The sequence below is a fragment of the Hemiscyllium ocellatum genome, chromosome 7 (assembly GCF_020745735.1).
Source record: "Hemiscyllium ocellatum isolate sHemOce1 chromosome 7, sHemOce1.pat.X.cur, whole genome shotgun sequence".
Taxonomy (NCBI): domain Eukaryota; kingdom Metazoa; phylum Chordata; class Chondrichthyes; order Orectolobiformes; family Hemiscylliidae; genus Hemiscyllium; species Hemiscyllium ocellatum.
The window spans coordinates 85,266,435-85,281,528 of record NC_083407.1 but is presented as its reverse complement, the minus strand read 5'-3'; the positions used below and the strand labels follow the sequence as shown (position 1 = coordinate 85,281,528).

Sequence of the window (15,094 nt, the reverse complement as noted above, 5' to 3'; positions counted from 1 at the left end):
CATCAGGAATACAGGCAGAGTACTTGAAGGGTGGAGAGATAAGTGAGAGGAGGGTGGGGGTGGGGAGAAAGTAGCATAGAGTACAATAGGTGAGTGGGGATGGGGATGAAGGTGATAAGTCAGGGAGGAGGGTGGGGGAAGGTAGCAAAGAGTACAATAGGTGGATGGGGGTGGGATGAAGGTGAGAGGTCAGAGAGGAGGGTGGAGTGGATAGGTAGAAAAGAAGATAGGCAGGTTGGACAGGTCATGGGGACAGTGCTGAGCTGGAAGTTTGGAACTGGGGTGGGGGAAGGGGAAATGAGGAAACTGGTGAAGTCCACATTGAAGTGTTCTGAGGTGGAAAATGACGCATTCTTCCTCCAGGCGTCAGGTGGTGAAGGAGAAGCAGTGAAGGAGGCCGAGGACCTCCATGTCCTCGGCAGAGTGGGAGGGGGAGTTGAAATGTTGGGCCACAGGGCGGTGTGGTTGATTGGTGCGGGTGTCCCAGAGATTTCCCTAAAGCGCTCTGCTAGGAGGCGTCCAGTCTCCCCAATGTAGAGGAGACTGCATCGGGAGCAACAGATACAATAAATGATATTGGTGGATGTGCAGGTAAAACTTTGATGGATATGGAAGGCTCCTTTAGGGCCTTGGAAGGTGGTGAGGGAAGAGGTGTGGGCGCAGGTTTTGCAATTCCTGCGGTGGCAGGAAAAGGTGCCAGGACATGAGGGTGGGTTGTTGGGGGGTGTGGACCTGACCAATAGTCACGGAGGGAACGGTCTTTACAGAAGGCGGAAAGGGGTGGGGAGGGAAATATATCCCTGGTGGTGGGGTCCATTTGGAGGTGGCGGAAATGTCGGCGGATGATTTGGTTTATGCGAAGGTTGGTTGGGTGGAAGGTCAGCACCAAGGGGGATTCTGTCCTTGTTACAGTTGGAGGGGCGGGGTCTGAGGGCGGAGGTGTGGAACGTGGACGAGATGCATTGGAGGGTATCTTTAACCACGTGGGAAGGGCAATTGTGGTCTCTAAAGAAGGAGGCCATCTGGTGTGCTCTGTGGTGGAACTGGTCCTCCTGGGAGCAGATACGGTGGAGGTGGAGGAATTGGGAATACAGGATGGCATTTTTGCAGGAGGTAGGGTGGGAAGAGGTGTAATCCAGGTAGCTGAACTCTTTGCCACCTTCCCCCACCCTCCTCCCTGACCTATCACCTTCATCCCCACCCCCACTCAGCTATTGTACTCTATGTTACTTTCTCCCCACCCCTACCCTCCTCTCACTTATCTCCCCACCCTTCAGGCACTCTGCCTGTATTCCTGGTGAAGGGCTTTTGCCCGAAACGTCGATTTTCCTATATACACTTGTGGACAGCCGCAGTATGCCTTTCACCTTCCCAAGACAAGTAAATTTGCTAAAGCTGTAGCTTCTCAGGGAAATCACAGTTAATCCGATTTACAGCTCCAGTAAGATTAGAAATGGAATGTAGGGAGATAGTTCTGCCAATATTAGTGTCTAAAGAGACACCAATTAATTTGTTAGGTAAGGATGCTTTACTAAAGTTAGAGGTAAGATTGGAGTGCACACAGCAAGGCTTGGTCATAGAAAAGGCCAATACACAATTAGTGATTCAAGAAGTTAAATATGTTAATGTTTATTGGATAGGGGATATAGCAAGTGATATTCACTACATTTGGGGGATGTGGGAAGCAGAAGTGTTGACGATGTTGACTAAAGCAAGACCACCTAAGTCTGAGCTGCACTGTACAGTGATATTTGATGAGTCTCAGCATGAGGTGTTAGAGAGGCAGTGGCAGCAGGAAGTCACTGCTCCACAACGTTTGAGAATAGAAGCAATAGTATTAGGAGAGTAGGGAGTGATCCTGCAAATAGAGAGAAATGCATTCCTAGAAATGTAGTATAGAGTACCAGGCACTGCACCACATGTAACCTTACTGGTAAATAAGGGATACTAATCTAAGGACTTAGGACCTATGGCCAGGCATGTAGAAATAGTCAGGGAATGGCATATGCTGACGACAGGGGTTTGGGAATCCAGGGATGGCAGCTATATTAAAATCCTAGCATGCTGCACCTTGACAGGGAATCCAAAGGAAGTCAAGGTAACACCGCAGCGGATCATTCCAGTGACAGTGCAGGAAGGTGATCAATATGGTAATGAGCAATTGGATGCATTACCAGCCACTTTGTGGTCACAGCATGATACAGATCTGGGGAGAGTGAAATCAGCTTGCTCAGTGGAGCTGGGACAGTAGTGAAATTTCTGACGAATGAAGTTATCCTAAGGTTTGGTATTGCGTCGGAAATTAGTTCAGACAATGGGTCTGCCTTCATTCAGACAGTAGTTAAGTTGGTGCTGCAGTCTTTGAGAATCAAACAGAAGTTTGGGTGCATGTATCATCCCCAGTCACAGGGTATGGATTAATGGGATATTGAAAGCCAAACTAAACAAGATCTGCGCAAGCACCAACCTTAATTAGGTTGATGTGCTGCTGCTGGTGCTAATGAGTTATCCCATGTAGACGAATCGCATGACCAATCTAACACTACATGAGATGCTCACAGGTAGACCTATGCCAGTGCCCAGGTGGAGAGGCCCATATGAAGGGCCTAGCTTGGAGCAGTTAAGCTTAGAACTTAAGCAATATATGCAGCAGCTAACTATGATACATGAGACTATCCACCTGCAGGAAACACAAAGGGAATCGTCATCTGTCAACAAGGAAGGACCTATTAAGCCCGGGGATTGGGTTTTTCGAAGATGCTGGAATGAGCCGAGGAGAGAGGGACCTTTCGTAGTGACTAAGGCATCACCTACCGCCATCCAAGTGGAAGGATGACACATATAGTGCCACCTTAATCATTGTACTAAAGCTCTCCCACCAGCACAAACTAACTCTAACACTGAGGCAAGTGGAACTGAGGCCAAGGAACTTGGACATGGGCAGGGCACACAGGAGGCTATACCCCTCAGCAGGGTTCTGAACAAGGTACAGGTGAAGTTCTTGGGGATACTGATGTGGAGCATAGTTCTCCTGGCAGTGGGGATGAGGAAGACATGGGGGAAGCCCCTGATACCCTCCCTCTCTGATGCCAGGCCTGCATATTCAGACTTGGACACCAGTAGGTTGGCAGACCTGGATTGGTAATGCCAGGGTCATTGAGGCTGGGAGACAAAGATGTATTAGAAGTGCAGTCCTTGCTGCCCTAACACGGGTACACACCCGTGACAATCACTGGTATCAAAGGGCAAATTATACGGCTGTAATAATGGCTAGACAGGACTGTTTCTTATCTAACAAGGCAACCCCCTCATACTATGTCCCTACGCCCTAAAACTCAACCATCTGTACTCAATGGCATTTGCAGCACTCTAGCCGACCTCTTAGCCCGGATGGTTCATCAACTTACAGGCAATCCCATTGCCTGTTTTGGTGCCTCCTACTTCAGGCCTCTACGTTCTATCAGCAGGATAATGTGGGCAGGTAGCAAATCCAACGATGTGTGGCTATAGTACCCCGTGGTCCACCAGTAAGACTAATTACACGTTCCCCTTTGCTGCTTTCAGGATACAGGAATGGTTTTGAATGCTTCAAGCGAAATGGCTCCACAACAGTTGACTATTTTAAGGGTCTTTGCAGGAATACAATTGAACTCGAGGTGGACAGCACATTTGAAGCTGTTTTAAATTCTCAACGCATCCCACTGGCAGATACATGGTGGCTGTGTAGGAGGAAAGAAGGGTTGCGCCTGACACTGCCCACTGACTGGAGTGGCAGCTGTGCCCATGTAATGTTCCTACACGAGGTAGTCATATCATCACACACACAGTTTGATGCTACGTCACAGTCAGCTTTGCGCTGAACAAAGTGACGGTGTGTCTCTGATCCGACAATTTGGATTGATAGCAGAGGACAGCCAAAAGGTATTCCTAATGAGTTTAAGGCCCACAATGAGATTACCACAGGCTGGGAAGCTCTCATCCCAGTAATAGGGGTTAGCAAGAATGCTGAATGGATTAATTACATTTATTACAACCAGCAGAGATTTATCAATTATACTGACAATCTTTTCATGCAGAGGGTGATGCATGAATGTATTGTTTGAATTGGGCACAAGAGAGGCTGAGCTTATTGTCTTCTTTCTCTGGGTGAGACCAGTACGTCTCAAAGGGGGAATATGGAAAATAAAAACATGAAAGCATGGGAAGGATTAAAACATGAAGATCACTGGGATCTGTATTCTGTGGAAGGCAGGGGCAGGATGGGATAACCATAGTGGAACATTCTTACACCAATTAGCAGAGTAAGGTTAAGGCTGAAAGGTCACTATGGCGAGATGAGATAACACAAGCAATAAAGCAAGTTTCTCTGTTAAGTGTTATTATGACAGGATTGGGACCGTACATATTTGGGACATGACCTTAAAATATCTAATTAATAGTAAAGTCAGCTTGAGACAGGAGACTATTGTAACAGATGGAATAGTTAAATATCTATCATGACAGGTTAGTAGTGAGGTACTTTGATTAATATAGTTGGACATGCTGACAAGCTAACAGAAACATGATAAAAAATATAAAAATCCACAGACCCTGAGGTCCATAGGCATTCGTGAATCAGCCTTCTCAGTGTCACGGTTTTTTGTTTACAAATAAAAGACCTACTTTTTGAAGAACTCTCTGCGTCTCCTGGTGGTTCTCTATATTGTCTCCACAACACTATGTCCTTTAGTACTTGCCCAAGTCAGTCAGTAGTAGTGCTATTGAGCTATTCTTGGTGCAATAAATCAGAGTCCACCACCCAGACTATATTCTGTGCCCTTGCCACTCTGCTTCCTCAAAGTGAAGTCAAACATGAGGGGGTACTAATTCATCAGCTCAGAGAAGGCAGGGCAGTAGGTACTAATAAGGAGGTTTCCTTCCTATGTTTCATCTAATGCGATGAGATTCCATGGTGTCCTGAGTCAATTTTGAGGTCTCTGAGACAATTCCCTTCTGATTATACAGTATACTGTCAGGTCTGTTGGCTCTGTCTTGACAGTAGGCAGGGCATACCTAAGGATGGTAAAGGTGGTGTCTGGGACATTGTCATATTCTTCTAATCATACCGTTCAGACCATGTTAGGCTGTATTTTGACTAACTTTGACAAAGCGTGTTCACTTTGACACAAATCTCCAGATGCTGGTAAGGAAGACCTTGTAGGATGACCAGACTGTTTTTGGCAACATTCTTTCTGGTGCCTAGTCAATGTTGGGTGGTCAATATGGTTTTAATTCTTCTTGGACTGTCTGGAAGTCACTCATTCCTTATCAGTCTCCAGGCTCCTGGCCTAGCTTGTGATGAAATTTCTGCACATACATCCATCACTCAGCCTCATGGATGCATCTCAGTAAGAAATCACTCTGGCCATCATGCAAAAATTCAAAAACCTCAAGCTCAGATTTTTGCCACTTGTGATACCTTCTGCAAATGTGGTCTGAGTCATCAGTAATGTCCACAAATTCCCACAAACATCAGAATATGCATTTCACATGATTGAGTTGACTTGCCTTGCCTTCCTTATACTTCATTTCTGTTAAATTTATTTTGTTTTTGCTTGATTATATTAGTTTTGACTTGGCCTTACCTTAATTAACCTTAGAAACACAGTATTGATAAATTTTACCAGTGCTGATAAATCCGACAAATATTTTACACATTAGTTGAATTAAACCTTAATTAAAACAGTACTTTTCCTCAAATACTGAATTCCTAGATGAATCTAAATAGCTACTCATTTGATATCTATCTCACTGAGGCATAGTTTCCTGACCATGTTACCTGGATCGCTACGTTGAACCCGCATAAGACACTGGTTCAGATTCAATTATCATTTTGTACTTAATTCTGGGTACTGCACTTTAACAAGAACGTGAATACATTAGAGAGAACACAGAAAAAAATCACAAGCGTAGTTCTAGGGAATGAGGAACATCGGCCACAAAGGGAGGTTGGACAACTTAGGACCATTTTCCTTGGAGAAAGAAATACTGAGAGAAAATTTAACAGAGGTATTCAAAATCATGATGGCCCTGCACAGATTACAGAGGTAGAAACCTCCCAAGCAAGAATAAGGCTGGAGACATGAATTTAAAGCAATTGGTAAAAGAAAACAAAAGCAACATGAAAGAAAATGTTTGCATTCAACGATCGGTTAAAGTCTGGAATGCAGATTTTCAACTAAAATATTCATAACAGAATTTGACTGCGAACTGAAAAGGATGAATGTACAGGAGTATGGGAAGAAGGTGAGAAAAGGGGATGAAATGGATTCCTCAGCTAGAAAGCACATCAAGCACAATGAGCCAAATGGCTTCCTTTTGTAACAATTCTTTCATTTTGTTATCATTTCTAAGTAACTTGATTAATATTACTAAAATTCAATTCTTTTACGGACAGCAGACTTCCATTATCTGACTTTCAGGACATCTTGTAGCTGGCGAAGTGTATGGATTTAGAAGTGGGCAGAATATAGCTGTTGTGGTTCATGTGGCATAGACAGAGTGAAGGAAGATTGAGAAATAGGGTTGAAATACCAAAGAAGAAAAATCTCAGAAGAGGACTTGTAAAGAGCAAGCACCCACTGAGTCCAAATTAGAAAAGACCCTGCAATATTGGTAATCAGGGTCTTCATCCATGCACAGGAAGGAAAAGGAGCAAAAGCCAGGTATGTCAGATGCAATGGCCCTTGTTGCCCAGAAGCTGCAACAGTGCACCATATTATGAGGGGATTACTTAGGCTGGATGGTCAGTCTGTGAAACAGAGTGAGACCAACAGAGAGGATTCAAATTCCTGCACCAGCCGAGGTTACCATGAAAGTTTCTCCTTCTCAACCTCTTCCCTCATCTGATGCATGATGACCCTCAGGTTAAACCATCACAAGTAGTCTCTCCCTCTCTAATGAGAGAGCAGCCCTGCGGTCCAGTAGCACAATGGTAGCAAGAGGCCAAGGTGCACTCCCTTCTGTGTGATCTCCTTCTAATTCATGCTTTAACATAGTTAAAAAATCATACAGATTATTGTTGAGTGTGGTTCTGGAAAACCACAGCAGGTCAGGCAGCATCTGAGGAGCAGGAGAATCTATATTTTGGGCATAAGCCCTTCATCAGGAATGAGGCTGGCGGGCAGGGGGACTGAGAGATAAAGTGGGGGTGGGGTGGTGGGGGGGGAAAGATAGCTGAAAATGCAATAGATAAATGAAGGGGGGGAGGAGGAAGGTGTTGGTCAGAGAGGAGGGTGGAGCGGATAAATGGGAAAGATGATGAACAGGTCAAGAGGGTTGTGCCGAGTCAGAAGCTTGGGACTGAGATAAGGTTGGAGTGGAGGGGGAATGAGGAAACTGGTGAAATTCATATTGATCCTAAGATTGTACGGTCCCAAGATGGAAGATGAGGTGTTTTCCCTCCAGGGGTCAGGTGGTTAGGGTTTGGCAATGGAGGAGGCCCAGGATCTGCAAGTCCTTGGCGGAGTAGGAGAGGGAGTTAAAAGTGTTCAGCCACAGGGTGGTGGGGTTGGTTGATGCGAGTGTCCCAGAGATGATCTCTAAAACAATCGCAAGTTGGCGTCTCCTCAATATAGAGGATACAACATCAGGTGCAATGGATCACTGAGGAAGGAGATGTGGCTATGGTGGCGAGTCTTCTTCAGGACGTGGCTGAAGAGCTTCAGGGCAGAGGACATAACTTGGGGGTGCAGTGAGGCAGAGACTCACTGAGATCCTTGTAAATAGGGGAGGAGAACCTAATCAAGGTAGGCATCCTTGGAAGAGGCTTTGCAGTAGGGTTAAAATCAACTAGGAGAAAGTGGGGGCTGCAGATGCTGGAAATCAGAGTCAAGAGTGTGGTGCTGGAAAAGCACAGCAGGTCAAGCAGCATCCAAACAGCAGGAGAACTGACATTTCGGGCATAAGAGTAAAAAGTGAGGTCTGCAGATGCTGGAGATCAGAACTGAAAACGTGTTGCTGGTTAAAGCACAGCAGGTTAGGCAGCATCCAAGGAACAGGAAATTCGACGTTTCGGGCATAAGCCCTTCATCAGGAATGAGGAGAATGTGCCAGGCAGGCTAAGATAAAATGTAGGGAGGAGGGACTTGGGGGAGGGGCGATGGAGATGTGATAGGTGGAAGGAGGTCAAGGTGAGGGTGATAGGTTGGAGTGGGGTGGGGGCAGAGAGGTCAGGAAGAAGATTGCAGGTTAGGAGGGCGGTGCTGAGTTGAGGGAACCGACTGAGACAAGGTGGGGGGAGGGGAAATGAGGAAACTGGAGAAATCGGAGTTCATTCCTTGTGGTTGGAGGGTTCCCAGGCGGAAGATGAGGCGCTCCTCCTCCAGCCGTCGTGTTGTTATGTTCTGCCGATGGAGGAGTCCAAGGACCTGCATGTCCTCGGTGGAGTGGGAGGGAGAGTTAAAGTGTTGAGCCACGGGGTGGTTGGGTTGGTTGGTCCGGGCGTCCCACAGGTGTTCTCTGAAGCGTTCCGCAAGTAGGTGGCCCGTCTCCCCAATGTAGAGGAGGCCACATCGGGTGCAGCGGATGCAATAGATGATGTGTGTGGAGGTGCAGGTGAACTTGTGGCGGATATGGAAGGATCCCTTGGGGCCTTGGAGGGAAGTGAGGGAGGAGGTGTGGGCGCAAGTTTTACATTTCCTGCGGTTGCAGGGGAAGGTGCCGGGAGTGGAGGTTGGGTTGGTGGGGGGTGTGGACCTGACGAGGGAGTCACGAAGGGAGTGGTCTTTGTGGAACGCTGATAGGGGAGGGGAGGGAAATATATCCCTGGTGGTGGGGTCCGTTTGGAGGTGGCGGAAATGACGGCGGATGATACGCTGTATGCGGAAGTTGGTGGGGTGGTAGGTGAGAACCAGTGGGGTTCTAAATTGGTGGCGGTTGGAGGAGCGGGGCTCAAGGGCGGACTGGTTGGTGCGGCGGGAAAGGAAGAAGCGGAGGGCTTTGAGTCCTTCGTGATGGGGGATGGAGGTGTACAGGGACTGGATGTCCATCGTGAAGATAAGGCGTTGGGGACCGGGAAAGCGAAAATCATGGAGGAGGTGGAGGGCGTGGGTGGTGTCCCGAACGTAGGTGGGGAGTTCTTGGACTAAAGGGGACAGAACCGTGTCGAGGTACGCGGAGATGAGTTCGGTGGGGCAGGAGCAGGCTGAGACAACGGGTCGGCCGGGGCAGTCAGGTTTGTGGATTTTGGGCTGAAGGTAGAAACGGGCGGTGCGGGGTTGTGGGACTATGAGGTTGGAGGCAGTAGATGGAAGATCCCCTGAGGTGATGAGGGTATTGATGGTCTGGGAGATGATGGTTTGGTGGTGGGAGGTGGGGTCATGGTCAAGGGGGCGATAAGAGGAGGCGTCCGCGAGCTGGCGTTTGGCCTCAGCGGTATAAAGGTCGGTGCGCCAAACTACTACCGCGCCTCCCTTGTCTGCCGGTTTGATGGTGAGGTTGGGGTTGGAGCGGAGGGAGTGGAGGGCTGCACGTTCTGAGGGTGAGAGGTTGGAGTGGGTGAGAGGGGTGGACAGGTTGAGTCGGTTGATGTTGCGGCGGCAGTTGGCTATAAATAGATCGAGGGCGGGTAAGAGGCCAGCACGGGGTGTCCAGGTGGATGGGGTGCGTTGGAGGCGGGAGAAAGGGTCGTCAGAGGGTGGGCGGGAGTCTTGGTTGTAAAAGTAGACACGGAGGCGAAGGTGGCGGAAGAATTGTTCAATATCTCGCCGCATGTTGAACTCATTGATCCGAGGGCGTAGGGGAATGAAGGTGAGGCCTCTGCTGAGGACTGATCTTTCATCCTCAGAGAGGGGGAGGTCTGGAGGGATGGTGAAGATCCGGCAAGGTTGGGAGCTAGGACCTGGTGTGGGACTGGATCTGGGGGTGGGGCGGGGTTAGGGGCGGGGACAGAGATCGACGTGGGGCGGGGTTAGACGTGGTGACGTTGCTCGGTGTGGGGGCGGGGTCAAGCGTCGTGACGGAAGTAAGCGTGGGGGCGGGGTTACGTGTGGTGGCAAAAGTCGGCGTGGGGGCGGGGTTATGCGTGGTGACGAAGGTTTGCGTGAGGGCAGGGTTACGTGTAGTGACGAAAGACGGCGTGGGGGCGGAGACACCTGAGGCGTTGTGGTCGTGCAGGTTAGTGATGTCAGTGGGGGTGGAAGTGGCTGCGGCGACGGCAACCGAAGGGGCGGAAATGGTTGTGGCGACGGAAGAACCGTTGTAATTCCCGGTAGCCGCGGGGGCCGTGAGTCCGTTGGCGATCATGGAAGCGGTTGTCTGTGAGGCGATTGCCGGGGTGGTTGTTTGGGCGCCGATCGCGGAGGCTCCAAAGTCGGTGGGGGCGGAAGTGACGTCACGGTCGACGGCGGCCGTTGGTGCCACGGGCGCTGTAGCGGCCACATGTGTAATGGCGTCCGACAGGCCGATAGAAGATTCTGGAACAGTTGAGGAACCACGAGTGTGGGGTAAGTACATGAAAGTTTTCGGTACTTACTGCCTTTAATTTCTGATATGGCTAGGAAGAAGCATAAGCCCTTCATCAGGAATAAGGCTTATGGGCTGGAGGGCTGAGAGAGAAATGGGAAGGGGGTGGGATAGTAGGAAGGTAGCTGAGAATGCAATAGGTAGATGAAGGTGATAGGTCGGAGAGGAGGGTGGAGTGGATTACTATTAAGTTTTAATTCTTTCGGAATGAGGTTGCAGGTTCAATTCATAAATATGTAAATCCTAAAACTTCTTTCAGGTCTCATTCCCAAGATAACACAAGGTTTTATAAAAACAATGGTGACATCTCAGCTCAGACAATTCATTAAAGGTGTGAGGTTAGAGTCTGTCTGTCTCCCAACCTTGGTTCAGACTGTTTCCATTTCCAAAGTAGGAATTGATAAAATGTCACATGGACTGACTGTCTACAGATTGTGTGCTTTTTGAAAAAACTGGAATGTATCTGCAAATACAAATCTGCGAATGCAAATACACCCACAGGCTATGAGTGTGCGTGTGCATTTGTGTTTGCATGTGAGGGAGAAAGACAGAGAGAGAGAGAAGAAAAGAGCGAGACGGTGTGTGTGTGTTTGCGTGTATACATGCTTGCTTGATACTGAGTGCATGAATGTAACTGAACATATGCCTGTGAGAAAGTGTGCGCGTGTCTGTGTGAACGTGATCTTTTGTAAGAGTGTATGTATAAAAGTGTGTGTGTACGCTTGCGTGTGAAGTATATAGTGTAGTGAGGTCACCTGTAGTGTGACATGAACCCAAGATCCCGGTTGAGACTCATGGGACGCCTGAAGGTGTTGAAGGACACAACACCATACAATTCTGTTTGTGGCAACCACTGCAAGACATGTCAGAGTGTCGACATGGATACTGCCATTACAAATGGGAACACCACTCACCAGGTGCAAGGCAAGTACTCATACGACTCGGGCAATGTCGTCTATCTCATACACTGTGGGCAAGGCTGCCCCAAGGCATGGTATGTTGCTAAGACCAAGCAGACGCTACAACAGTGGATGAGTGGACACCACGCAATAATCGCCAGACAGGGATGTTCGCTCCCAGTGTGGGAACACTTCAGTGGTCACGGACATTCGGCCTTGGATCTTTGGGTGACCATCCTCCAAGATAGACTTCGGAATAGACATCCGAGGAGCAAAAGGCTTTTGCCCGAAGCGTCGATTAGCCTGCTCCTCGGATGCTGCCTGATCCGCTGTGCTTTTCCAGCACCACTCTAATCTAGACTCTGATTTCCATCATCTGCAGTCCTTGTTTTTACCTCAACCAGGATCTTAGGCTCATGCCACACTACACGTGACCCCACTACACTATACAATTCACAAACACACAAGCACACATACGCACTCTTGCACATGAACACACTCATACAGAGCCTTTTTCATACACAGACTCTCTCTCAGACACATACACACACACACACACACAAACATGCACATTCCCACACTTACACTCACGTGCACATCATTTCACAGGGATATATTCCGTCACACCCGGGCGCACACTCTCTCTCTCTCTCATACACGCATACATGCACGCATACACCTATAGCCTGTGGGGTAAATTTGCATTTGCAGATTTTGTATTTGCAGATACATTCTATTTTATTCTTTGGAATAAGCACTTAGTCCATGTAACATTTTATGAATTTCTACTTTGGGAATGGAACCAGTCTGACTCAAGATTGACATTCTGGCCCTAGGAGTTGGACAACTGATAACATAGCTCCACCAACGGGGATAAGCTGGAAACAAGAATTGGAGGGGAGTAGATTTCTCGGAGAGTTGTAAGCATGAAGGAGATTATAGAGTTAGGAAGGATTTCAAAACAGGGATAAGTATTTTAAAACTGAAGCGTTTCCAATGTAGGTTAACAAGCAGAGTGGTGAATGGTGAACAAGATTTAGTGTGAATTATGTTATTGGCAGCAGATTTTTGGATGAGCTTAAGTTTATAGAGAGTTCAAGGAATGTCTCCATTTAAAAAAAAGCATCTTGAAAAACATAAATTTATAAGTATGTTTTATGATGTGACATTGCAAGTTACATTTTGGATTATGTGACTCTCAAAAGCTTTCATCTACCTGACTTCCAACACTGCATGATCTTGTCATATATAGTGTCAGCAACATCAATCAGGTACCTTGCTTCATGTATCACCTGTGAACAAAATATAAATGAATGAAAAACATAAATGGAGAGCAATTCACAAATGTAATCACTCAAGTACTTGCAACTTTAAAACTGTACCTCAGTGTGAAACAGAAACCTACCATTGTCCAAAGCCTAAAAGCCATAGCAACATTTACAGATTATTTTGTGCTGCATTGCTTACTTGGAAAGTTTGTTAACATTTGATAGTGTATTCAGAAGTTTCTCTTATCCCCCCGCCGAACTTTCAATATCCAAGGAACCAACTGAGTTTAAGAAGTGCAGCTCAATCTATTAAAGGTAACATAAATGAGCATATTTGCAATCTAATACTTACAATAATGGGAATAAACAAATTTTTTTCTGACTTTGTACTAACCTCCACAGTTGCAATACAATACACAGTTAAAATTAGATTTGCAACAGTTATTGCTGTTGGAAGAAACTTTGGACTAAACTTTCTTAAAGGACTTAAGGGCTCTCACCTTAACCAAAATGGTGCTGGAGCCCTGAATCCAGGCATCTTGTGCGTGAGCCCAGTGAATGGAAGCAGAAGGTGGGAGATATTTCACAACCTCTGTTCATGGGGACAGCCACATACATTTAATCACAAGCAACTTTGGTCACCCAGATTTTTGAAATATGACCTGTTGGCTTAGAAATTTAAAGAAAGGTTTTTTGGAGAAATAAGGTATACGCCTGAGAAAAATTAGGTATGCTATTGTGAGAGATCAGGTATCATTTGGAAAAAGTCAAGTACCTATTTGGGATGTTAAGAATAGACATAGATGTGCATAAAATTGTACATCTTTGGATCTGTCAAGCTATAGTCAAGCCAACTTGGCAGGTCAGGTCCTTTTGGGGATTGTTGCCAGGTCCTATAAATTTTGAGAAAACAGCTACTTGCCTGCTTTCATAACCTAACATCATTACAAAGGTTGGGGGGGAGAGGGGTCATTTAAGTTTACAGTTTGACTGAGAAATCAGAAGGATTCTAAAAGGGATTACCTGGTGGATATGGGATCTTATTTGATATGGTACTACAAATACAATGTTTATTTTACAAGGTAATAAATACTTGAGTGAAGTGTTTGCTTTTATAATGAATTAGTACTTGGGGGAAATTAATGTATTGAATAATCTTATCAGTAAAAAAACTTGTTTAATATAGTGAGATCTGTAAAACATGCTTGGAAATTCATTTTGTTTAATCACAGTGTAAAGGCTGAGATCTGTCCTTGGTGCATGCTGGATAGGTTAGTATGTAAGACGTAAAAGCAAAGTGTGGTAGATGGGATGTCATGGATTGGCATCAATGGACAACAAGTTGATGTAAGGGCTATAAATGTTAATGAGGTTGAGGAAGGACCATGGGTACTAGGTGGCACTAAGTATAGAGGCAATAGAGGGCTATGGGGATGAGCAGGTGCATAGGTTGGCATGAGTTGGCATAAAGTTGGCATAGAGGGTACATCACCTCATGGAGTGAGTACAGGGGCATTGAGTTGGCATGGAAAGATAAGGAACTGGGAATAGATAGAATAAAGAGGTAAAATAATTGTTTTCCAAGGCATTTCTGTTGGTGTTTTCTCTAAGGCAACATTTTAGATTTTTGGGGTCTATTTTTGATTTTCAGGGCCCATTTTCCATTCTCAATAATTCTTTTATTAGATGATGGAATTCCACATAACAATGCCCTGTGTATTTGTGATAACATGATGCATTTGGATTAAGCGTAAAAGCAGAATTCATCAAAATCTTCCATAATCATCATTTAAAGCCTCAATAAAAGAAGCAAGTGTTAATTTCCTTGCCACTATTATATTTAAATTGGCACAGGACAACAAATGCAACTTAAAAAACATTTGATTTCTGATACAATTCTATGCATGTGAAAAGCCATCAGCATCAACACATTGATAAAGTCTTAGCTCATGGGTTCCCAATTCATACATGCAAAACTGGAACATTTAACAATGTAACTGCTGCCCTTTTTACTGCATCTCATTTCTCAATATCAGTTTTAAATTGAAGAACTAACAAAATGTTAATTATAATAACAACTACTATATGTTTCTCCATACAATATATCCTGAACTTAAGTAGGCTTAAGTTAGAGATTCCACCAACATTTAAGAGGACTTCATTATTTCAGAACCTTCAAGATTTCCTTGTGCACAGTTCACAGCGTACTGCTTTACTGTTGGATTTAAAATTGTTTCCTCCACTTTTCAGTCTCCCACACCATTAATTTACAGCTTTCCTCGCTTGCCTCCTTTTATAATTTTCTTCTTCACCGTTCCTTTGCAGCCTACAATCCCTCCTTTGCAGCCTTTTTCTTCCTTCACTTTGCAGCACCCTTCTCCTCTCTCCATTTGCAGCCTTATTTGTTTTCTTCTGTTTGCAATC

General features: G+C 46.0%; 1 protein-coding gene across 2 annotated transcripts in view; it reads right to left on the bottom strand.

Annotated features, from left to right (window-relative positions):
- plcl1 (phospholipase C like 1) overlaps nt 1–15,094 on the bottom strand; it is a 304,098-nt gene that overhangs the window by 16,619 nt on the left and 272,385 nt on the right. For both annotated transcript variants that reach the window (XM_060827410.1, XM_060827411.1), the window contains one exon: nt 12,619–12,694. In XM_060827410.1, the coding sequence (XP_060683393.1) occupies nt 12,619–12,694 (76 nt within the window). The remainder of the gene's footprint in view (nt 1–12,618; nt 12,695–15,094) is intronic.